General features: G+C 36.8%; 1 protein-coding gene across 1 annotated transcript in view; it reads right to left on the bottom strand.

Moving 5' to 3' along the window:
- Positions 1 to 201: 201 nt before the first annotated feature.
- The window catches only part of NDFIP1 (Nedd4 family interacting protein 1), a 51,326-nt gene continuing 26,440 nt past the window's right edge, over positions 202 to 25,087 (bottom strand). Inside the window, exons 2-8 of the mRNA XM_068536083.1 lie at positions 20,132 to 20,219; positions 16,627 to 16,757; positions 13,417 to 13,504; positions 12,316 to 12,440; positions 10,314 to 10,380; positions 7,279 to 7,384; positions 202 to 1,239 (exon numbers count right to left, since the gene is read on the bottom strand). Coding sequence (XP_068392184.1) covers positions 7,281 to 7,384; positions 10,314 to 10,380; positions 12,316 to 12,440; positions 13,417 to 13,504; positions 16,627 to 16,757; positions 20,132 to 20,219 — 603 coding nt within the window. The 3' untranslated portion in view covers positions 202 to 1,239; positions 7,279 to 7,280. The remainder of the gene's footprint in view (positions 1,240 to 7,278; positions 7,385 to 10,313; positions 10,381 to 12,315; positions 12,441 to 13,416; positions 13,505 to 16,626; positions 16,758 to 20,131; positions 20,220 to 25,087) is intronic.

Genomic DNA, 25,087 nt, shown 5'->3' with positions numbered 1-25,087 from the left:
ACTAATATATTTTAAGGAATATATTGAGTATGATATGAAAGAAACTTCCCCTGCTGGAAAAGAAGAAAAAAATTGGCCCAAGACCAATTTTTTTTTTGTTTACTGAATGATTCTGTATGAATCTATATGAAGATTAGAAAAAACTGCCTTAGCAATTAACAAGTGCAAACCAAGATATTAAACACTAATCCACAGCAAAAGTTGCTACACAAGAGACGTTTATTAATGTTCTGTTGTATTTACAGCTTTAACATAGCAAACCAGGGTGAATACCACTTGGCAGAAAGCACATCACTCTACATTATAACACATTGGTCTCTGCTAACACATTGTAAAAGCAAGTAGTACAGTATGTTAGGGATCATCTCAAAAGTTCCAAGCTAATTCTTTCTTTGCTCCTAGTACCTAATCCCCTCCCTACTCCTAGCCCCTGGCCTAATCATCAGGAGACAAAAGAAAAAGAAAAAAAAGGGGTAGGGATTCTAATCACAGAAAGTTATCACGAATTCCATTTTATTAGTAACTATGCTGCATTTGTCCTTGTCCTTTCTATTTTATACAGTGATAACACCTTTACAATCCCTTAGGTACACAACAGAATAAGGTACAGCAAAATTAGAATACAGACTATAAAAAATTAATGCTTATCATTTACCAATTAAGAACATATTCTTGACCACACCTTAAATGTATTTTGCACTATGATTTCGTGTCTAGGTGTTCACAGTACAATTAAATAAATTTCTAGATTAATTTTAACAGCGAAATGGATCATGTGCAGAAATGCAGTCATAACAAAAGTTATACTTTTGAGAAAACCCCTTTTTTAAATGGCCAGCATTGTACATATCTTACACTAAAATATTTAATTCCAAATTCATTTTGAGATGGAGGATGAAAAAAGCAAGATTGCCCCCTACTGACTACAGGGACAAGGCTCATGCTATTTAAAATGACTACAAATAGATAAGGCATTATTAGTACATCACAGACTTGATTGCGAGAGCTTTTTCAAACATTAACCACTAATGATTCAATGATTACAGAATTTTGCATTAACTATTAAAATTTTACATCTAGGAACAAATAGAGAGAAATGATCTTTGTCAACAGTACTTTATTTTTTTAAAGCAGGTGATTATTCCTCTGTGTTCCGCCTCTTGATTCACTTCCTGCAGGTGTTCTCTTGCTTCTTGGGAGAGAATTCATAAATGCAGGAAGGCCTCTGCCAGAAAACATCTGCCAGAGAAGGATATTGAATATTGAAACTCTGGTTAAGTTGTTATTTTGGCTAAAAGAAGGATGTAGTCACAAAAGAAGGCAGGATGTTTGGAGACACAAGAAGTACATTTTTACATAGCTTTAAGATTACTATACACTGACATCATAGTATTCAATAAACGTTACATTTTTGGTTCTTAAAGTTATCAAGGACTCTAGAACTAGAAAGAACTTGAATGCTTTCTCTAAAACCCATGAGGTCAGGGGTCTCTCTCTCTCTCTCTCTAAACCTCCTAACAAAAGAACAGAATTCAAGTAGCACTTCATCCTACACTTAACCTCAACAGCAATGACTGAAACTTGGGGACAAAAAGACAGTAGAATCCAAATGCATAGGTAATTTTCCATGCACACTCGAAGCTGTTTACCCTGCCAATTCTGCCAAATCTCACACAAGGAAGACTTCCAATAAGGATACCAGTGATATCAGTCTATACTTGAAGCAGGGCAAAGTTAGAAAACAACTATAAACTCACAGGTACCACAAGGACTTTTTCCAATCAATTAGAAAAAAAAGTGACTGTATTTTGGGGCGTGTATCTCGGGGTGGGAGGACTGTATATAGCCCCAATTTTAAAAAAGCAATATACATGACTAAAATAAATACTCTCAAAATGATGTCCATCTATTTTGTTAAATGCAGTTTTCATCTAATACTCTGAGGCACTTTTGTTTTGGCATATAAATTGGTTTGGTTCTCATGGAAATAATGGAAAAAATACAAGTAACTCCCTATATTACTGCTAAAAAATAAATACTCTAAACAGATACATTAACAACTTAACAAATATTTATTGAGAAACTATGCTGTGATACCCTACACCGAATGAGAGTTGGATGGGCTCATACATAGGCCCCTAGCTCACTTTTCCATCTTTCCAAATTACTGTAAAAGCCACAAGCAGCCCTTCTGTATCTTTTCTGATTAGACTACTGTATACATCTTTAAAAGGCTGGCAAGACGCAGAGAAGCTACAACACTGGAGGAAATCAACATGTTCTTTTTGAACACTTAATATTTCCCAAACCCCAAATTCACTGACACTGGTGTTTTGATTTGAAGTAAACCAATGATACTGACATAAGAGCAACTTTTCTTTACAGAGACTTCAGAATGCGCAGGGACAAAGACACAAGAATATAAGGAATCCTGAAGGCCAAGCAGAACCAAAAAGAAAATTGGTAGACAGACGTCAAATAGAGATTTTTGCAATGAGGTTAGCTAGACTCATTACAAGCCTAAGTAAATTCAGTTTTATCACTTTCCATTAACAGATAAAAATTGATAGAATGATTACTATCAGGTCAAAACACTAGAGTTTTGCAAGAATATGAGATACAGTTCAGATACAGTTCACCTGGCCACTTTAGTTCATGCTACTTCCACGGAGGTAAATTAGTTTTAATAGATCCCTCAAAGTCAGAGCCACCCAACAAACATTAAAAATGCATTAAGAGGTCCTACCTACTGTATAGCACAGGGAACACTACTCAATATTCTGTAATAACCTATATGGGAAAAGAATCTGAAAAAGAATAGATATATGAATATGTATAACTGAATCACTTTGCTGTACACCTGAAATTAACACAACATTGTAAATCAACTATAATATTAAAAAAAAAATCCATTAAGAGGTCCTAGATAGGTTACTAATGGGCGATCTCAATCACCATACAAATCCCAAATGAAAAAGATTGCTAGAGAGGCACTCACTGCTCTCTAAGACCCAGAGGTCTGTTCAGATCAACTTGACTCACAAGCTGTTACAAAAATAATGATGGAATGCCACGTTTTAGGGACTGTGGATATCATTACTAAACTTTAGGTTAGATCACTTCAGAAACAAAAGGAACCCAACAGCCTATAGATCATTTAATTTCAAGAGGAAGACAACAATTTCTTCTAGGACACTGTGTGATTTTTTTTTTTTTTTTTAAGCAAAAATTCCTCTGGAAACATTTTCTACTGTCTTGCTACTTTACAACACAGTCCAAATAAGTCAAACTAACTTGAGGTGAATTAAAAATAAAGATGTATTAAGAAGGAGGGGGAAGGTTATAGAAAAAAGGAAATGAAAACATTTATCATCATATGGAAAAAAGTTAAGAAGATATCTGATGCCTCATATGTATAGCTCACCAGGTCACAGCAATCACTATCTAATTATGAAGGGCCCTATCTCGTTAATGCCGCGAGGGCTTACAAATTTTCTTCCCTGCTATTTCAGATGTGGTTAAAGTAACAAATTTAAGATCCATTATACTTCGTATATACAAGTGCTTTTGCAGTAGTGTTAGATATCAGTTAATTGTGTTACCACCTTACAGTTACTATAACTAGCTCCTCAATTACCTGGCAGCATCAAAAGAAGTGGTACTCCATAAAAATTTATTTTCCAGTTAACTGGTAAATAAGATAAAGTATGGACACTTTACATTTTTGACCATTTCAGATAAAGACGTTTCTAAAAGGTATCTGTTTCTTTTTAAACAACATAGAAGGAACATTTTGTTTTTCCTGCTTCCTCACAGTCACACACTTCTTGCTGCCACTGTGCCCAGCTCTAGCAGTTCCTTCTGGCTTTTCTTGCTGTGAGGCAGGAAACCAAATTTCCTTTATAAGCTTATAAATAAGCTCCGAAAGGGAACCTGAGAGTTGCCCTATGATAGTAGTATGTGAGCTTTAGTGTTCAACTCTTGTAATATCTACTTTGGCTGGTTAGAAAGAAGGCCTTTTGAGGTCATTTCACGATGTGTGTGTGTGTGTGCCTAAATAGAAGTCACTATTCTTATACTTTTTTCTAGTACAGTGCCAGATCTTAGCATGGGAATTGAGTTATTTTTCTCTATGGCAAAGTTATTTTAGAAATTCCCTACCTGTGGCTTTCTGGCAAAAAGTAAGCCCACAGCTAGCTTTTAACTAGTGATACCTCCAGTAAAGAAAGTAAGAGGTCTCAGTGAAAGAAGAGAAAATCTTCACATCTTACATGATGGTTTTCTAGTACATCTTCAGACTAAATTAAACTAAATTTCCTCTGAACTAGAGAAAGAAAACATTCTACTTTTGGATCTGGATGGACAGTTCTTACCCCTGTCAAATGGACAAAGGAAATTCAGTCCCATGGGATATTACAGCTTTTTGGGTTCCCTCTGGGGATACTGAAAATTAGTAAGGAAGTTATTAAAATTCTAAATGCTGCTCTAAGTCCCTAAACCCCTAATTTGGAGCTCTAAATCCTCTGGGCATGTCTGGGACAATTTCAAATCAACTAGGATATCAAAGTCAGACAGGAAAGCAAAGAAACCCTACTATGCCCTCCAGTGTGGGACTTTATTCATATACCTCTAAGTTTCTGCAATGCCTAAAGCACTGTAAGGCCTCTGACTCCAAAACACAGATAATACCAGGTCTATAATATCCCTTCACCCCTCCAACAGCATTATTACTTAACTAAGGGCTGCCTACTTCAAATCATAACCCTAAAGATGCTTTGTTTTACATTTAGAATATACCCATAAAGCATTTCAGAAGTTTTAGAAAATCAAATCAATAATAACAAATTTTATAAACAAAAAATCCCTCCAAGTCCCTAACAACACAGGAAAACTGAGAAGTTCAGGCTTTCTCTCAACCTGTATCGTCATGTCAACCTGTCATGTATTAGAAGCAAGATGAAGAATGTATGCATACCCTAATAAAGCCTGAAATTGCCTTCTAACAGAAGAATGAAGAGAACAGACAGAGGTGTGGCCTCATTCCATTTAGAAATTCAAAGCCACCATTAGACTAGACCTATAGAATCTGTGAAGGAAGGAAGGAAGGAAGGAAGGGAGGGAGGGAGGGAGGGCAGGAAGAATCTGTCCCCTCAGGATATTTTGGGTACCAATGGATTAGGGGAAATCTGTAGGTGATTTCAAGCGTTCATCCTAAGAAGAACTGTGGTGACCCCAAAGAATTAACTTTTGAATCTATGGTAGGTAAGAGTTAAACCTAGGGCTTAGAAGTAACTGCAAATTATAATCAGATATGTAGAGGAAGAAAAAAGATGACAATGGTTAACTACAATAAAACCACACAAAATATCTGACAAGCCTCTTAAAGTTAGGATGTCCTAGACACAAACACAGGCACATCACAGGCATTAGGGCCTAGGCCAGTGGTGTCAGTGCCCATCTGTGCCCAGACTGTGTAACTGAATTCAAATTCAGGACACACCACTCAGGACATTTTAAACATGCAACAAAACATTCCCTTTCTTTAAGAAAAAAAAAAAAAAAAGTCATAAACACAAGTGGTATTCTTAATGGCTAAAATTCTCTCTCAAATAAAAGTGCACGCTCCTTTGAAGAAACTGACTTTAACCAACAGAACCTAAGTTCTTTCCATGCTTTAACTTTTATAAGAAATGCCTTATGAATATACTCTACCATGCATGTATCTGAGCTTATGTGTCACTGTAACCTTTGTTACTTATGTAAGAACATTTAATTATACATGTAAAGTGCTTAGTACAGTATCTGATATATCAAAAAGTTGACAAACATTAGTTATTACTATTACGCCATGCTTGAAAAAATTTTTGTTTCATTGAAGAAGTTCTCATCATATTCTGTTGCTTACAAAGTTTCAATACCATCTCACCACCTGGCAAATTAAATACGGTACTTTCTTTTCTAGAAGCATATATTCTGAGACCACCACGAATCTTCAAAATTGAGAACTCTACTCTGCATCCTAAGATCACCACAGATCTTCAAAACTGAGAACTACACTCTTAGCATATGATTACTTACATCAACTATGATAACCCAACAGCAAATACAGAACAAACTGATGCTCACATGGACTCAGCCTTGTGTTGAGCCAACAAGTCACTGGGTTTAAAGGGCTGCTCTATGAGTTCAACACTTCCATTGCAAAGGGGCTTAGTGCGCAAGACATTTGAGAACACTGTCTCCGCCTGGCTTTCCAGCCTTAATCCTCAACACTCCTTTATGCTACAATCACACTGCTGTCCCTTAAGCCAGCTCCGTAACTTCTCTGCCTCTATTCCTACTCAACACTTGGCCGTAGGTGACTCTGAAATGCTTCCCCACCCGACAATTTCCACGATCATTTACACTTCCTACCTATCATTTCAGGTTTATCTCAACTGCTACAACCTTCACAAATCCCTGCTTGAGGCCTTCAACCAGCCTGGTCCACCTGCCCTCAACAGTCTTAAGGAACAAAGAGTCAATTCCAGGAAGGCCCGTTAGATCTTGTAACCAGGGGCCTCTCTCTGGTGCACTCTTTCCCAAGATTCCCTATCTCCTCCTTTTTGTAGCTAGTGATGTAAGATGGAGTCAGCCTCTGGGGAAAACCACGGGTGAACCAAAGAGCCTTGGCAAGGCTTAGTCCTCCTGTTCTCTGCAAGGGAAAAGGCCCTTTCCTCCCCTTCCTTTCCTGGGGTTTGACCCTACCACCAGAATGGTAACATCAGGATGGGAACCTAAAGAAAAGGAATCAGGAAAGCCTCTCTGACTAATCTGAGAAGACGGAAGCCTTGATGGGCTTGTCAGTGGCCAGGCAAAAGGAGTTCCTAAAGTACTCACGGTCCTGCCAGCTCTGGGGTTTAGGGCCCCACATAACCGAGCTGAGTGATCAGGCCTGAAAGGCTCCTTCTCGCTACAGTCCTCTGGAGCCGGTAAAACTGCAGCAGTGGCTTCAGGATTCAAGATTCAAAGATCTAGGACCCTGAGTTCCAGTCAAGCCTCTTCTGCATTGTCCGAACATGAGATGTTTTCTCCTTTGGCAGTTTTTCTAACTTGCCTTTTTAAATAGTTTTTTTCATAGAAACACCCCTTACTAAACTAGAAACTAAAAGACAAGGCTTCCTTACCTTCTCCATATCCCTTACCACAGGGTGTACACTCTACTCTAAACCTGAATAGTAATCTGCAATGCATCACATGATTACACTGGGACTAGAATAAAGTGTTTTTCTTTAATACCTTTAATAAATAAAGAGAACTCTGGTCCTGGGGAGATTTGAGAAAGTTTCTGGCATCTTCCGGACTTTTGCATAATTGATAAATCCTCTGAGAAACAGGAGAAAGCCTAATTTAAAAAAGAAAAGTCAAGAATGAGTTTATAATTCCCATATTAAGTCCACTCCCCAGAAATATCCCTCCTGATACCAATACTTCATCATTTTTCTGCTAAAAGCTATTAAAACACAATTGCCTCTAAAATTTCCAAAGGATTTCCACACCAAATTTTCCACTTCTCAATGAGAATACATAATCTCAAGAGCCAAAACAAAGTCTCTTTTGCACATTCAGAATCTAATTGGTCTAAAAAGGAAACAAAAATAAGATGGGGCCAAGCATTTACATTTGGAAGCCTCATTGAGAAGCATTATCAAAACCTACCTTCTCCCCCCTACCCCGCCTCTGGCCTCGCCCCACGGCTCCAGGGATCTTAGTTCCCCAACCAGGGACGGAACCTGCGACCTCAGCAGTGAAAGGGCGGAGTCTTAACCACTGGACCACCAGGCAATTCCCAAAACCTACCTTCTGAGTTCCAAAAAAGTATTCCAAGATAATATACTCTTTTTAGAGAGGTTTATAAACTGTTTTTCTCAAATAAAAAAAAATTCCATCCTTTCTTGCCATGGGCTTCTTTTTTTCCTGTAGACAGTACATAATGTTGTCCACTAGATGTCAGGCTCCCCTTACCTTTACAGCAATTCTCATATTCTCAACTGTATTTCTCTACTCTTAATTTTGGAGTCAGCGGGGAAGGTGACGAGCCCCCTCCAATGGTAGCTCACACACTCCTGGCCCTCCTCCTCCAGAGATGGTCCCTGAGTCTTAGACACATTTTTTTTAAACACCTTTATGGAGATATAATTTACATACCATCAAGTTTACCCGTTTTATGTGTATGATTCACTGGCTTTTAGTCAGTTAAAACTATAATCCAATTTTAGAACTCTGTCGTTCCTAAAAATATCTTGTACCCACTAAGCAGCCATTCCCCATTTCCTACCCTCCTCCCATCTCCCCAGCTCTAAGCAACCACTTTCTTTTGGATACATTTAAAAATATACTCAAGTAGTAGAAGACTCTGTACTCAGATAGAAATGATTTTTGGCAGTAACCAAGAGTCATCAGCACTGAGCACAACACCATCCTGTTTGGCACCAAAATCAACAAGCCAGCTCCAGTCAAAGGATGGCTGCCATGTGGGAATATAGGTCAGTTTTGCTAGACATTTCAATTTTGAAAACTTAAAAAATTCAGGTATTTTATATGAAAATTCTTGATTTTCATACGAAGACAACTAATAATGAAAAAAAAAAAACTTCTGAAAATAACTGTGGAACATACAAACCACAACTGCAGGCTAGCTATAGCTTATGAGCTGCCAGCTTAAGAACTTTGTACAGACCTGTTCTTTGCAGGAAAAACTCAAACAAACAAACAAAAAAGGTTCTCTCTGCAAGAGGTTCCAAAAATGACCCACACACTGGATCCAAATACACTAAGTACATCCAAAGTCTCACTATTTTTTGCTTATCAGTAAGCAGCAGTAAGATAGCAAGAATGATCAATTACAAAGTATTATAAATTCATCTCCCATGAAACTTTAATATATGAAGGAAATCAGCCCATTAAATTTCTTTAAATTATCAACGCTGTCAACAATCAACCTAAAATTATGCTTAATGACTCTTCTTTGGTCTATTCAGGATTTGCTTGGACTTTAGGCAGCTTGGGGGAAGATGAGGAGTCAGACTTTCTCTTAAAGACACAGTTTAGAGAATAAGCAAGTCAAGGAACTACTCCTCTAAAGTAACTCTCCTGTAGGTCATTTTTAAAATAAGTTTCTCAGTAATCAAGGGAAGGGGTAAAAATCACTCTCTCTCTTTCTTTGGAATGCCAATGACCAATAGTAGAGCAGATGACGTTACTGGGGAGGTGGGGGATGGCATCATGGATGACTCGTATTTTCTAAGTAAAATTTAGGGTCAGCAATACATGGCTCTATTACCCTAGGTAAAACAGGTAGGTCTTGAATATATTAAGCACCTGTTGGGCATGGGTTCTACACTGTGCTAGCCAGACCCATTAGCAGCCCTGGAACCAAGGATCCTAATCAAGGAGACAACAAAAAGGCCTGAAACAAGAGAAATGTTAGGATAGGAGAAAATGATGTCACAGAAGCAGAGTGAGGCAATTATACCATCTTTAACAGCTACAGGATGTCCCTGCTATTGCAGAAATGACAGCAGTGATGATGGTCTGTTACCGTATCATATGTATTTTCTCTACAATGAAGAAGCCAGCAGTATTCACCACACTGCTCATTTCTTTGCTTTAAGATGTCTTGGAAGAAAAGATTTTAAAATAAAAATTTAGAGTAATAAGTATAATCTTAAGACCAACAACCTGAAATGGCTGGTATATTTTTTAAAAAAAATTCCTCCCTCTCATCACAAAATAATTCTTATTCTCAACAACAGCAAACTAAAGAATTCTGGAACCCCAATTCTTACTAGACATAACTTCTGGCGGTTCTTCCAGAAGTTATGTCTAGTAAGGCTATACATTTTCTGTTTTCTACTGACAGATCCAACTGAATATAGGCCACATACACTCGTGAGGAGTTCAGCTGGTTACAATATACCTATAAGCAATTTGGGGTTGAGCTTGTGAACGCTTTGCGGCAATAACTCACAAGGGGAAAAAAGATCTATGGACTATAAAGTCATCTTATCAGTGTACCCCTCTGGCCACATAGGAAATGTGAGAAGTGTATATGGACGGGTTAGGAGAAATTTATCACCACTAAGAGACGTTCTATGAACATGTATGTTACTCTGATGGTGACGAGCCTAATCTTTGAAATATTTTAAAAATTATACTTATTATTGCTAATATATTACTGTATAGTAAGTGAGATGAGGGTTTACTAAAAGTAATTTTACTTCTAAAATTTAACATAATCTTTCCTCTCCTTTGTCTTTGTTAAGAGCACTTACCTAAAACCAGGAACACCCACCAGAGCCAGTACTGACCATCAAAATATCCAGGGAAGTAAGTGGAAAACTGAAAAATAAAGCAAAATACTTCAGAGCACCTCAGCAGATATAATTTCACATTTTAGCTTAAGAGTTTACAAAACACAAGATTTTATCTTGTATACTAATGTTATTCATTCAGCTCTTACAAAAATTTCTAAAAAGTTAGTGAAAGTATTTTACATAGTACAGATTTGCAATGATTACGATATACGCAAATATATTTTCTTTCATGGAAAAGCAATCTTGAAATATGATAGCTTTCGGCTTTACATACGCCCTGTTTTGAAAGTGCCCAAACCTGCTTGTTTTTAAAAAAAAATTTTTTTTTTTTGCCCACATGTTATTTTCCCTTGTAGAAATATGTCTTGATGATAACTTTCATTTTGCTTACCCAGTGCCAAACCCAACTATCTTTTCTAATGACCCCTGATTTTGTTCCTATGCCTCCAGCCATGTCTTGACCTTGGAAACTTTTATCATGTACATCATGATAATCACATTCCTTTGCCAGGGACTAGCACATAGTGTTATTCTGGCCAATGGGAACTGAGGGCTGCTGAGAAGGTTTCCTAGCTCTTAAAAAGAAAAGGAGGAGAAGAAATAGTTCCCTTTCTTCTGCTGAACACTGTTGTGTTTCTGATGTGATGTCTGAAACTGCCTTGGCCATCTTAACCCTGAGGGTGGAGCAGCTATACCAACATGTTGAGCAGACAGTCAGCTGTCCTCGATGATGTCAGTGAAACATTTAACTAACCTCCGTGTCAGGACTTATTTTCACTGGAAATAAAGTTTCCCCATTGTTTTCTAAGCCATTTTGAGCTAGGTTTTCTGTTACTCAAAAAGCCATCCTAACTAATACAAGCTGATTCATTCAATTCAGTTAAAAATTTAGTAAAAATAAAAAGGCTGATAACTAATTTGATCTTGTTTTCTATTGGAGGCTTTAACACACTGTGGACTTCAGCACAGTTTGAGCATTAAATACAGTATTTTATTTCTTAATAACATAACAAGGTTTATAGAGAAGGAATGAAAAACCTCTTTAGGGCTTGAGTTCTTAACTTAAAGTCCATGTCTTAGGTGAGTATACATTAGCCATCTAGGAGAAAAGCCTGTAACTTTTATCAGGTTCTCAAAGGAACTTGGAATTCTAAAAATGTTAACAATTCCTTTAGAATAAATAACTTTGAAAAACTCCAATGCTCAGTCAACATCCATTAATTAGTTAATGTCAATTTATGATAAACACATTGGTTTTATATATAAAGTTAACAATGGCAGTAAACCTCTCTGAAATCAGAGGACACTTTAAGAGACTAGATCTTTTACAACTTTAAATTACTTCATGCAATTCTAACTAACTGGTAACTCCTACATCACTGAAGATCTCTCTCTAATTTACCTTAGAGATAATGGCCCCTAATGGAGTAGTGCTTGTTAAACAATTAAACAGTTTTGGCTCTCCAAACATTTTGGCATAACCAATGATGCTACTGATAATCAATCCTGGAAGGGAGGAAGGATGGGAGGGAGGAAGGAGGGAGAAAAGAAGAGAGGGAAGGAGAGAAGAAAGACTAAAGCTTCAGTAGCATTAATGAGAGGAATGTCTGCTTTTGATGAGATACCAGAGGGGTGACAGAGTCTTTCTTTTATTATAAAAACAACTAATTTCAGAACAAATACATGTATTATCACATTACAAACATTAAAAACAGAGAAAGCAGCCGGTGAACAAGGATAGATGCTTTTGGACCACCAATGTTCACTAGACTTGACTAAAAAACTTGGGTGCATGAACCAACTGCAACTGATCTAGGTTCAATTTCATGAAACCAGAACAAAGACAAACCAAAAATCATTTTTAAATGATTCCAAAAAGCAGATGAAAAAAAAATCAAATATTCAAAATTATTCTACTTATTGCTTCTCTACAGACTATCATTACTGGTGCACAACTTACCCTGACAATCAGGATCCACTTAATTAGAGAGAGACCAAATCCTGAAATGGCCCCATACCTTCCTGCAGCTGAAGTGGTCAGGCAAAAAGACAGGAAAAACCCAATCCAGTTAAAGAGGAATGCCACTGTAAAAGCCAAGAGAAAAAAAGAGGTCAGACATGTCCTGTTACCCAAGGAGCAAGAGTGCCCTAAGGGTGCCCTCTGTACTTGCTTCTGCTTAAATGGCTTAGCCCACCCTCCAAAACCCTTATCCCACTTCCCCAAAACATCCATCCTCTGTCTTCCTCCCAGAAGCAAACAAGAAAACACAGTCTCTGAATATCAGGTGTTATATTATTACATCTACTGCTATACGCTTTCAAAAATGCCTTAATATCACCACACTGTATACTTATGACTTGTGCCCTTTACTGTATGTGTTACACCTGAGTAAATAAACATTATTTGAACATTAAATTAGTGTCCCCAAATAATCTGATTCAAGTCATTCATCTCCTGCTTCTATGAATTTTGACAGCTTATGTAACACGTCACCTCTAAAAGCACTTCATTTGCTTCACGTCTTTTTAATATAGCAAATTAAAGAAATTGTTGCTCCCTTCCAAGTCAGGCATATGGAAACCTAAATGCAAAATAACATCAAGGGGGAAAAATGGGGTTGACTTTGATGTATTAGAAAATAGAAGCTTGCAAAACAAAATTCATCAAAGCCATTTAATTCCTATTCCACGGTCAGGAATGAGTAGGAGGAATGCTAAGGGGCCTTGAAGATTGCAAAAATGAAGCTTAGATCATGTAAAAATGAAGCATCCCCAAAAACTGCTTTAATTATATTTTGCATAGGTATTCACAGAAATAGAAGACAAAGAGAAAGGATATTAAGATAAAAGTGTACTAAGCTCTGAACATCTCAGTAAAAGGCATCAAATAAATATAATGTAATACATTAAATAAAATGTATTAAAATAAATATAATGTATTAAATATATGTAATAAATATAATGTATTAGCTCAACTAGTTCTTTTAATTCAGTCATATCCACTCATAATCCAAAGCACTCTGGTTTGTGGGAAGTGGCTCTGCTGTGTGTATATACTTACTGAAAAAAGTTAACATGAAAATCCCATCGTTTCCTATCCTCATCTGGTCAGGATCATCAAAATCATCCCGACCCACAAAATCCTCATCCTAAATGAAAAGAAAAGGTAAATTCACAATAAATTATTTCAAGGCAAAGGAAAAACATCAAGAAAAACAGAGAAAGGGACAAAAGTGAGTTCCAGTGAGAAAATATACTGCTTTGGCTCAATTCAAAACTAGGAGCATGAAGGCTTTAAGTATATGTTAAAATTTTCATTTGTCTTATAAGTAAAAGATATAATTTTTTCTCAGTGAAAGGAATTTTTCACTTTATAACCCAAGTTCTTTAAAACAATACACTTCAAAAATTATGAAGTTCACAAAGAACTATTCACTCTTCCTTTTATATATATATATATAAATATAAAGAAAAGAAATATATACATAAAGAAAATTTTCTTACACATTTGGCTTAAATTCTAGAATATTAGTAATCCAGGGCCTGTTTAGCCCAGAATATTAGTAATCCTGGGCCTATCAAGAAGACACCACTGACTAGCTCAAGTGCTTTATGAGGCTGACTTGGGGTGGGGTGGGGTGGAGGGGTGGAAGAAGGTAGTGTAATCGTACGTGAAGAGTCTAACAGCGCTGCCCACAGCTCCATGACCATTTGTTTATATTGGTACACAGGTCTGAAACAAACTCACTTCCAATCTTGTCGGCAGATAGGATCCTTTCCATCCCAACCTGAAAACATAGTGTTGCAAGTCTAGAAGGAAGATGATCTTGACCAACAATGACACCAACATATGCAGCTTACCTTTTCAACTAATTGTAGGTATGTGTTGAGATATTGAAAAATAAACGAATATACGCTTAAAAGTGGTAGACTTGTACACAGTACAATGAGGGTTCCTCAAATGAAAAAAATAAATAAATAAAACTTTAGGGAGAACCAAAACTTGCCCTACACAGAAAAGGGACTGGGAAATTCATAACAAGCTGTCAACTGGTTCCCCTGGGGAATGGGAACTAAAGAAGTGGCAGTGGCAGCTTCCATCTAATTTAACACCTTTCCTCTGTTGTTTGAAATTTATATAAGAATGTGTTTGTTTTATATTTTTTAAAATACGAAATAGCTAGTATTATGAATTCATACTAGTAGTATAAATAGGCTTTGCCAAATAGAAAGTAATTCTGTTTTTTGCATAACTACTCAGAGATGTACTACAAAAATACATGGAAGTAATGCCTAATAATATTACAAATGCCTTCCAGCTGTTCTTTCTGTCCTTGGTATCTCTACTACCAGGATTCCTCCTACAAACTGCTGCCAGGTTAATGTTTCTAAAACACCATACTTGTCTTATCATACTCATGCTTAAAAACTCTGAAAGATTCTGTGTGACCTACATGTAAGTCTAAATGCCTCAGCCTAGCATTCAGAAGATTCTACAACCTACAGTTCTGGTCACAAACTCTTTGCTCAAGCAAAACCAATTACTACAACCACAGAACCTGCCTTGCACCTGGCTGATTCACATCTGCTTTCTGAGCTTTTCCTTCTGGAATGTTCTTATCCATCAAAACTCGGGGCCCACTTCAAATCCCATCTTCCCCGTGATCACAAAGTTAAAGTCACAGTTCTTAACGCTCACTGCTCTTGTGCTGTTCCTTAGATATAGGTCTTCGTGGGCCTTTTCCCCAGATGGATTTTAAGCTCTTGTATGGCAGGAGCATTGCTTTATACAAAGCCTTCCACCTATCCACTGCAAAATACATAGCACATTACATAAAAAAGTGTTCGATACATGTTGGCTGAATAAAAGAACCCCTTAAGAAGTTCTTAAATGTGTACACTTGTCAAATAAAAGTATTCTAAAGAGTTCTGTGGTTCATCAGAGCTAATCTCCTGGTCTATTTCATGGGACAGTTACCATAATCCAAGAGGTCTAGAGAGTGCATACAAGGACTTTGGAGTCTAGAATATCTGGGTTTGACTCACCTATGCTACTTATTAGCTATATGACTTTAGGCAAATTATTTAATCTCTCTGGGCCTCAATTTTTGCATTTACAAAATAGGGATAATATAATCTCTACCTTGCAAAGTTATTGTGAAGACTGGAAACAACATACAAAATATATGTAAGCATCAAGCACAGTACCAACCATATTGTTTGCTTCCAATACATGGTAACTATATTAAGACTGCTTTGTCTTTAGACAGTGAGCTGCATGAGGGTTCTTAGTTTCTCCCTAGCACCTACAAGAAGTGAATGCATTTCACCAGGTAGAATCAGCCTAGACTAGGCTTATAAACTATTACTTCTGCCAAGCAGTGGTTTTAGGAGTTTCACCTCTCATAGTAAATGTGATCTGCAAACAGTCTACTATCCTAAGGCCTGAACTTCTGGGGCTTGTGTCATTGCACCGCCCAGACTGAACTTCTGTTCTTGTTCTTATCTTTTACTCTAGTTTCCTGCCAGGCCTAGGGTCTGGAGCCCTGATTGCCCCACATTTCTGGGGACTGGATCCTGCTCTCCTTTCTCTCAATATCTCACCCAGGGCCCCACTTGCATCAGCTTCAACCTGGATGAATATTTATGAAAACACAACTGTATCACTTACAGGTCTGACATCATGAACCAAGAGTGTCCAAAATTCTCCACTGGCTTTCATCACACCCCACCCCCACTCCCATGAATTAACATCAGGCCAGATGGGATCTGAATTCACTGTGCCTCCACAGATGGCATGATCTGGACTGCTGGTGGCACGGGGTTCATCTAGATGATTGTTAGAGCCCTTCTGAGTTTAATTCTATGAAGTTCCACTTATTTATTCTCTCCGTAGACTCCCTAGCAGCTATCTACCTAACACCAAAATATTAAGTGTGCAGAATCAAGGCAAAGTTGGTGTATTTCCTAAATCAGCTCCTGCTCCAAGATGTTTCAGCCATGCCAGGAGACTTGAGAAAGTGATGGTAGTAGCAGAGATATAGGGAAAATGAGCTGGTTTGACTAGTGATTTTTCTGCTCATTTGTATCTTTCACCTCATCGTTTTCAGGAAAAGATAAGTTTATTATCCCAAAAGAAAATGTATCTGCTTTTAAACACTAGCTGTACTTTTACTAATCAATTTAATCATAAGTAATATCACAAAGTGGATAATGCAAAGAACTTAATTCCCATAAACCAGCACCAAGTAACATGGTAAGGTGGACTTACTCTTCCAGGAACCAAAGGGATAGTAGCTTCAGCTTTGGTTCTCTCAGCTTCATCATAACTGGGCAGTGTGGTAGCCACATTGTAAGATGGGGGCTTTGGAAACCCAGACTCATCTTTGTAGTCAAAATATGCTGCAGAATAAAAAGGAAGTCACAATAATCTGAAGATTAGTTGAAATGAGGAAAAAGAGGATTTCCGCTAACTCTGGCAAACAAAAACCAGCCATTCCTCTAACAGTACATATAGAATAATTGAATCAAAAGGTGTTTAAAGATGAACATAAGACTGGGAATGATTTTTAAATATATCCACTTTTCAATTATTTAAATTCCACATTCACTTTGCCCTCCCAAGTGCTTTTGAACACTTTTTTTTGGCTGTTTATGTGGTGTGTTCACAGAAGGCATGTAATATTAATAATGGCATAAGGTAAAATTTAAGCTAAAAATAATTCACCTGTGTGTTTGGAAATCTGTACCATGGTGTCCTCCCATTTATAAACATGAAAATAAACTTGAAAAAAAGTTAAAAGTCATTTCTCACAGATTTTGGCTCTTTTGATTCTTTCACATTATTTTTGCCATGTATTGTTTTCTGTGACATGCCTAAGGTAATTACAGGTTCAGTTACAGAACCATTATTTATTTGTGTGAAATCTTGCATTCCCTCTTTTTAACACTGCATCTTCATTCTCACTGACTTCTATTATAAAAGATTCAATATGTATTATTAGAAAAGATCTATTTACAAATGGATTAAATTTCTACACAATTTTTGAGAACACTTAAGAATTTTGAAAAAATTCCTATACTTCATCAAGATTAACATTTTTCTTTTCTTTTTTCTCTTTGGTTAATTATAATTAACTTCCAATTTTACTGTAGTATATTACTGAAATTATCAATCAATAGTATTTACCTCATTAACAGAAAAAAAGGAGAAAAATTCTACTGTCTTCACATGGGCAGAAAAAGCATTGATAACATACCTATTAATAACAAAAAAACTTAGCAAATTAGGAATACTGTAAAAGAAAACTATGATTCCTTAATCTTCTCACAAATCTCTATGAAAAATCTAGAGTGAATATCATAATTAATGGTAAATTATTAAAAGCTTTCTCCCCTAAGATTAGAGAATCAGACAAAAATGGCCCACCATTACCACTTCTAATCAAACATTATCTTAGAGTACTACTAGTTGATACAATATGGAAAGAAAAGAAAATGTAAGACATAAGGATTGGAAAAGAAGAAATCTATCCTTAATCATGGATGACATAATTACATATGTAGAAAATCCAAGAGTATCTACAAACTACTAGAATTAATATATGAATTTAGGAAAGTCTCTGAACATATAGTTAATATAAACCATCAACTATATTTTCATATGCCAGCAACAAACAGAAAATAAAATTATACACGGACCATTTATAACAGCACCAAAATACACCAAATACCTAGGAATAAATCTAATTATCTCTATATTGAAACTCACAAAATATTACTGAGAGAAATTAAAGAAGAGCTTAATAAAAGGGAGGGATTTAACATAGACTGGAAGATGCAACATTATAAAGATGTTAATTATCTTCAAATTGATACACAGATTCAATGCCATCCCAACTAAACTTCCAGCAGAATTTTTGTTTGTTTCATCCCATTTTATGGAAATTGGCGAGCTGATTCTAAAATGTAAATGAAAATACAAAAAGCCAAGAAGTATCAAGGAAATCTTGAAGAACACCACAAAGGCTAAAGGACCTAATTACCAGATATCAAGATTATAAAGTTCTGGAATTAAGACAGTTAAGCACAGGCACAAAGATGAATAAATAGACCTAAGGACAGAATATTTAGTCCAGAAAACAGATACACACACACACACACACACACACACACACACACACACACACAGTCACTTGATTTATGACAAAGGTGACATTACAGCGGTGGAAGAATGGTCTTTTCAATAAATGGTGTGGGACCAAATGGATATCCATATGGAAGAACAACCTTGACCACTACCTCACACTACACAGAAAGAACAATTCCAGATGGAACGCCTATCTATCTAAATGGGAAAAATAAAATATCAAAGGTTTTAGAAGAAAATTAGGAAAATGTGTTATTGAAACTAAAGCTGCCACCTAATCCAATTCAAGAAACTTGTTTTTCTCTATGTCAAAATAACTATTTTACATACATTACACACACACATACATATATACATGCATGTATGTGTATATATTATAAAACATTGTATATATAATTTCCTTAAAAATTTCTTTTTACTTTTAAAAGTTAATTTACAAATTGAAGGGTACAGTCTGAATTCGCCCATAGCCACAGTAATTCTGAATACATGAACAAAACTGATACCTACTACCTTACGGAAAACTTTTTTTTTTTTTTTTGGCTGTGCCACGCAGGTTGCGTGATCTTAGTTCCCCGACCAGGGAATGAGCCCAGGCCACGACAATGAAAGCCCGGAATCCTAACTACTAGGCCACCAGGAAACTCCCCTTACTATCTTAAGTTGAGGGAAATCAAGAACATTTTTATTTCCCTATTTCAACGGATTTTTAAAAAATGGGATCCATCAATACAGACACCTCACATAATTTTAAGTTTCCATGAAAAGTTTAATGACAATCTTTTCCATTTTATTTAGTACATTAAAAACAAACAAAAATCCAATATTTGTTAGACTGTCCAAATTTATACACCACAAATTAAAACAGGTAAAGTGAGTATACAAAATAGTGACTTGTGCCTTTTTTCCCCTACCAACATGTGTGCACCACTCTTATTTCTAACCATCGGCCATGTACTTGCCACTATGCCACAGTTCTGTTTCAGAGAATATGGAAGAGGTTCCATCAAAACTGGTCAATTTTCAGTAATTAAAGCAGAACTGGTTATCACAAAGATCTAATTACCAAAAGTCCTGAACTACTGCAATTTTCTTTCTTCTCCGCCATTCCTTCTAAACATGCGTGTGCAAATTATAAAGATAATCTGGCATAAGATGGGAAAATGAAAGGTTAATTAAGGATGGTTTAAACTATGAGAAACAAAATGAAAGAGTTGGGAGACTTCTAGTTTTTTTACTAAGAATTTATTAGCATAAAAGATATCTAACAAACTATATTCCAGGTCATAGGTACTAGAATCAAAGAGCAAAACAACTAATGAGGAAACTACAAAAAGAACAGCAACAGAAAAAACAGGTGATCACCTGGTTCCTGAATTCTACCTCCTTTATGTTAAGAGTCTGTTGGAATGAAACTGAGTTCCATAAAAAAGCCACATTGGAATGGGGTTTTATCTGTTTTTCAGAACAGTGACTTTTTTTCACCTCAGACTACAAACTAAAAATAATGTCAACGACTTCTTAAGGAAAGCTGAAGCAAACACAAACACCAACAAATACATAGCAGACAAAAGCCTCTGGCTAATGCATTTCAAGAGCTCAGCAGTCACCTCACCCTGTTACCTACCTGCACTCTCTGCAGAGATGCTGCTATAAGGTGGAGGAGCGTCCCCTGCAGCTTGTTCCGGCTCTCCAGGCTCTTCTTCATTCTGCAACTAAATAAAAATTTCACATTTTAATGCCATCATAAAGCCAATTAGAGGACAACCTGAAAACTGGAATAGCCTTTCTGGAAAGCTATTTTGCAATGTGTTTCAAAAGCCTTAAAATGAGCAAATCCATTACGAAGTATTCTACTCCCAGGAGTTTATCCTAAGGAAGTAATCAGACAGAGGCAAAAAAGGTGCCATGAATGCTATTGCAGCAAAAATCAGAAACAACCTAAATACCAATCATTGGGGACTTATTAAATAAACTACAGTTCATCTCACAAAGGATTACTAAGTAACCACAAAAATGAAAATGAAGAAAATTCGATGACTTGAACAGGTATTCGTGCTGTACTGTTACATGAAAAAAGCTAAGTTTACCAAACCATATGAATCATATAATTTGGTTTTGAAAGACAGATATGTGATGGAAAGCAGGTCTATAAAGATAGACATCTACAGTTTACACTGGTTATCTCAGGAGATGCAATTAGAGGGGATTTTTTCCTTGTGTATATGTACGTTCTAATTTCTTGTAATGAACATTTATCACTTAATTTTTTCCGTTAGAAAAATAATCTAGGGCTTCCCTGGTGGCGTAGTGGTTGAGAATCTGCCTGCCAATGCAGGGGACACGGGTTCGAGCCCTGGTCTGGGAGGATCCCACATGCCGCGGAGCAATTAGGCCCGTGAGCCACAACTACTGAGCCTGCGCGTCTGGAGCCTGTGCTCCGCAACAGGAGAGGCCGCGATAGTGAGAGGCCCACGCACCGCGATGAAGAGTGGCCCCCGCTTGCCACAACTAGAGGAAGCCCTCGCACAGAAACGAAGACCCAACACAGCCAAAACATAAATTAATTAATTAATTCTTAACCAAAAAAAACAAAAACAAAAAAGCATTAAAAAAAAAAAAGTATTTAAAAAAAAAAAAAGAAAAATAATCTAATAATAACAATCTGTTAAGGCAAAGACAAATCACAGTAAAACCAAAGTTTACCATTATATCCAGTTTGTGCATAGAAATTATATCTTAATTAACTGAGATATTTACAAAAACATAAAATTCCACCTAATTCTACATATAACCTCTGTCAATACATCTTCCTCGTCCGTATCTCAGTAACGTTCTCACTAGTCAAATTTACAGCTCCAGTTACTTTAGATAACTGACACTGAAAGTGTCCTCCTGCCATTGCCAGTCTAGATAGTTTATGCAACTCATCTTCATAAACAAAGACATGTGATTTAATTTTTCCACTGTCACGACAGACTACAGCTCATTTAAAAGATGAACTGGCTAAGAGTCAGTCTATTGGTGGGCAGATGGGAATATGCTTCAGAGGTGATGGAAGTATTGCTACCAGATCTGGGTGTTGGTTTTGTGAATGTCAACTCCATTAATGTTTAGTAAATGTTATATAAATATATATGATTTATGCAGCTTTCTGTGTCTATATTTTACAAAGGAATTTTAAAGAAAAAATTAAAAATGTTAAAAAAAAAGATGAAGTGGCTGAGAATGGAAGTCAATCTGTAAAGTACTAACAGAGTTATTTATCAGTGTAACTGACTTGGGGGTCTGGGTCCCAGCTGTGTACCGTCAAGATATATAGAGCCAACTGAGCCAGTTGTAAAATACAAACCCCTCTAAACCAACTGCTGCAAAGAACTCTATCTTGAAACAGAAAAAGAGAAAGCCTGACCTGTCTTAACATGAAGTAGATATTAAAGTAATATCTCAGCCTCCAATCTCTATGCTATTCAAAATCGGAAGCCAACAAACCCTTCTGATTAATACTGCAAAGCATTCAACTTCAAATGAATTCTTCTCCCAAATTTTCATCAACATCTACCATCTGGGCACATTTTTTTGAACCCTAGTTATCTAATGTTAAATCTAAGGCATTCCCAAAATAATTACATTGTAACATAAGATGAATTTTCCTTTCAAAAGAAAGGAAGGGACAAAATAGCTACAGTAAATCCAAATGTTCCTGGGAGACCAAATCAGTAAATTATTTAAATAGAGTTCCTGGGACCATGTTCACTTGGAATACTTTTAACATCATCTGTAGCTCTCTAGACAGGGTACTCTCAGCCTACTCCTATCTAACCACTCTTGTGTGCTGCAAAAAGTACAAAAAAGCAGCAAAAAAAAAAGTTGCAAAAAGAGTCAGCAGCAAAAGCAGAGGCAAATACAGACTTACTTTCAAGAATGTTGCCTTAACTTACTGTAGCCAGTCATGTTCTTTATTTAAACCCAGCTTGATTTTTTTTTTCCAGCTTGATATTTTTGATTTGATAATTCTTTTATTTCCTGAGCTTGGTCAAATAATCATGTTACCTCTGCATAATTTAGGTTTTAGAAAGAAAGCATGAGAATTCTAAGAAATAAAGCATAAAGGAGTTTTAATGCCTGTATCTACAAGATAGGTTGCCTGTCTCCTAGCAACCTGGAAATGTGAAATTTGATCATTTCACACCAGGGTAACAGATAACAGAGCAAAGAAATTCCAATTGGCTCAGAAACCCCCGTTTTCTCTTTGATGAGGAAAAAAGAAACATTTCCAGATGAAAATTTTTACTCCATTAAAATTCACCACTTCAGAATCATATGAAAAAACATAACCAAGAAAAAACACCCACTATGATTATGGAGGCTCCACATACTGGGATGATCCCAGGACCTCACTGTACAGGGTTCCCAACTCTGGTGTTTTCTATAATGCTGGTGATAAATTTAGGCTCCACCAAGAAAGGTGTTTAAAATGAAACACTACGATGTGGGAGGGAAAGAGGCAATCACCTTCAAGAAGTATTTAGTGACCACTGTCTGTCTGAATAATAACTTGTTATACAACAGAAGCCCTAACTATACATCTTTTTACACTTTGGGGGCCTCTGTTGCCATTAATTTGGCTCTGCCAGCCAAATAAGCCAGGCACTCACTAACAGGGGCGGGGGGGAGGGGAAAGGTGGGAGGACTAGAACTAGAGTGGGCCTTACCTATAAAGCTATGAAATTGGTTACTTGGTTCCAAAATGTATTTTTAAAAATATTTCTTTATTTTTTAAATTTACTTAGGCCGCACCAGGTCTCAGTTGTGGCATGCAGGATCTTTTAGTTGCAGCATGCATGCGGGACCTAGTTCCCTGACCAGGGATCAAACCCGGGCCCCCTGCATTGGGAACGCGAAGTCCTACCCAATGGACCACCAGGGAAGTCCCCCAAAATGTATTTTTAAGGTTCTCCTTTTCTGTCCTTAGGAACCTTTCCTGTGTGGCCCTCCCTGCCATATCCCTGGGGTTCAGGGATCCTCAGGCTCTCCCAAGGCTAAGAGAATAAGTGTCACTGTCAATTTGGGACTGGCGTTGGAAAGATGCCCAGTCTCTTCTAGCAACTGGGTCAGTGGGAGCCTGAGTGCAACCTACCTTTTACAGATTCCTGGTTGTAGGGGATACTGAGAGACATGGCTGAAAAGTGGTGGGACTTTCTGCTCTCTCCCTACTGTGGGGGGTGGGGGGGGGTGGTCCTTTGATTGTGTAATTGTGACAGATAATAAATACCTTTGCGGCTCTGGATTCTTCTCGTCACATAATTTTTTTTTAACAATTCTCATCAATTTTACTTATCTCCAAATAAGATTTAAACTGTGGTTTTTCCAAACAGAATTATACAATTACCTATACATGCCATATAAAATACTGAGTTTAAGACAAAACTATGTCTCCACTGCTGACAATCATGTGAAAATTCAATCATGTGAAAATTCAATCATGTGAAAATTCAGATGGTCTTTCTCTTTGCCACTCCCCGGACAGTGCCCTTACTCCCACTTTCCTGATTACCTGCGTTCCTGCTTATACTCTGAGCAGACTCTGTTATGGCTCCCCAGAAGAACCCTAAAACTCTTCTACATTCCCATTTTACATATATGTCACAATCTCCTATGGTACTTCTTAGCCTTGATCGCCCTCAGGTTGAAAAAAAAAAAAATTACCTACAAATAGGTGCTAAAATGCTTTGTCCTCTAGATTTAGCCTGTGAAATACAGCACATCTAAAATAAAGGATGTTTCTTCTTCCTCTGTATCCTATCCATACTGTTGCTATTAGAAATAAGTATATGGTGTTTTAGTTGGACAACAGAATCTCCCGTATAGAAATCATACATAGCTCTAGTTCTAATAGAAGCAAACTTGAATTAACAAGTTTAAAGACACGTAAACCCTACAGGTTTAAATTCTTATTTGAGCTCCCACCGCAGTAAGAAGGCTGCCTCACTGCCCTCCCATAAGTAGTTCTAAAGATGTTCTTCAATTTAGAAATAAGCTGTTTTTAAGCAATAGAAGAGCAAGGGCTAGGATTAAGCCTAAGTAAGGGTCAACATTTACAACTGTACAGGATGGCAGTACCTAAAGACACTTACGTAAAAGTCATTCTTGGATTCTCTCTATTTACTAAAAATGGGAGAACAACAAAAAAACCTACTAAACAACAAAGAGAAAAACCAAAAACTCATAAATCCACGAGGAGAGGTATCAAAATATGCCTCATAATTCACACAAACACAACAAATATGTGGAAAATAATGCTGAACTTATCCAATAAGTCCATAAAGTTACAAGTATTTTCACCACTCATTTTTTTCTTGGGTGAGTCCTATTTAAACGGCAAGAAAATTCTGGTAAGTTTTAAATCCCTTCTTTAAGTTAGTAACAGTCTCAGAAAAGCCTAAACTTCAGCTTTAAATGCTATTTACCACTTCTAATTTTAGAGTTAATTTTAATTTCTAAAACTTTTACTTAAAATGCAATTTTTTAAACCTCTCTTTACCAACCCACTATTTCTGTGTACTCTCTAAATCCCACCAAA

The sequence above is a fragment of the Eschrichtius robustus genome, chromosome 2 (genome assembly GCF_028021215.1).
Source record: "Eschrichtius robustus isolate mEscRob2 chromosome 2, mEscRob2.pri, whole genome shotgun sequence".
Classification (NCBI taxonomy): Eukaryota; Metazoa; Chordata; class Mammalia; order Artiodactyla; family Eschrichtiidae; genus Eschrichtius; species Eschrichtius robustus.
The sequence above is the reverse complement of the archived record's forward strand: the minus strand, read 5'-3'. Positions and strand labels throughout refer to the sequence as shown.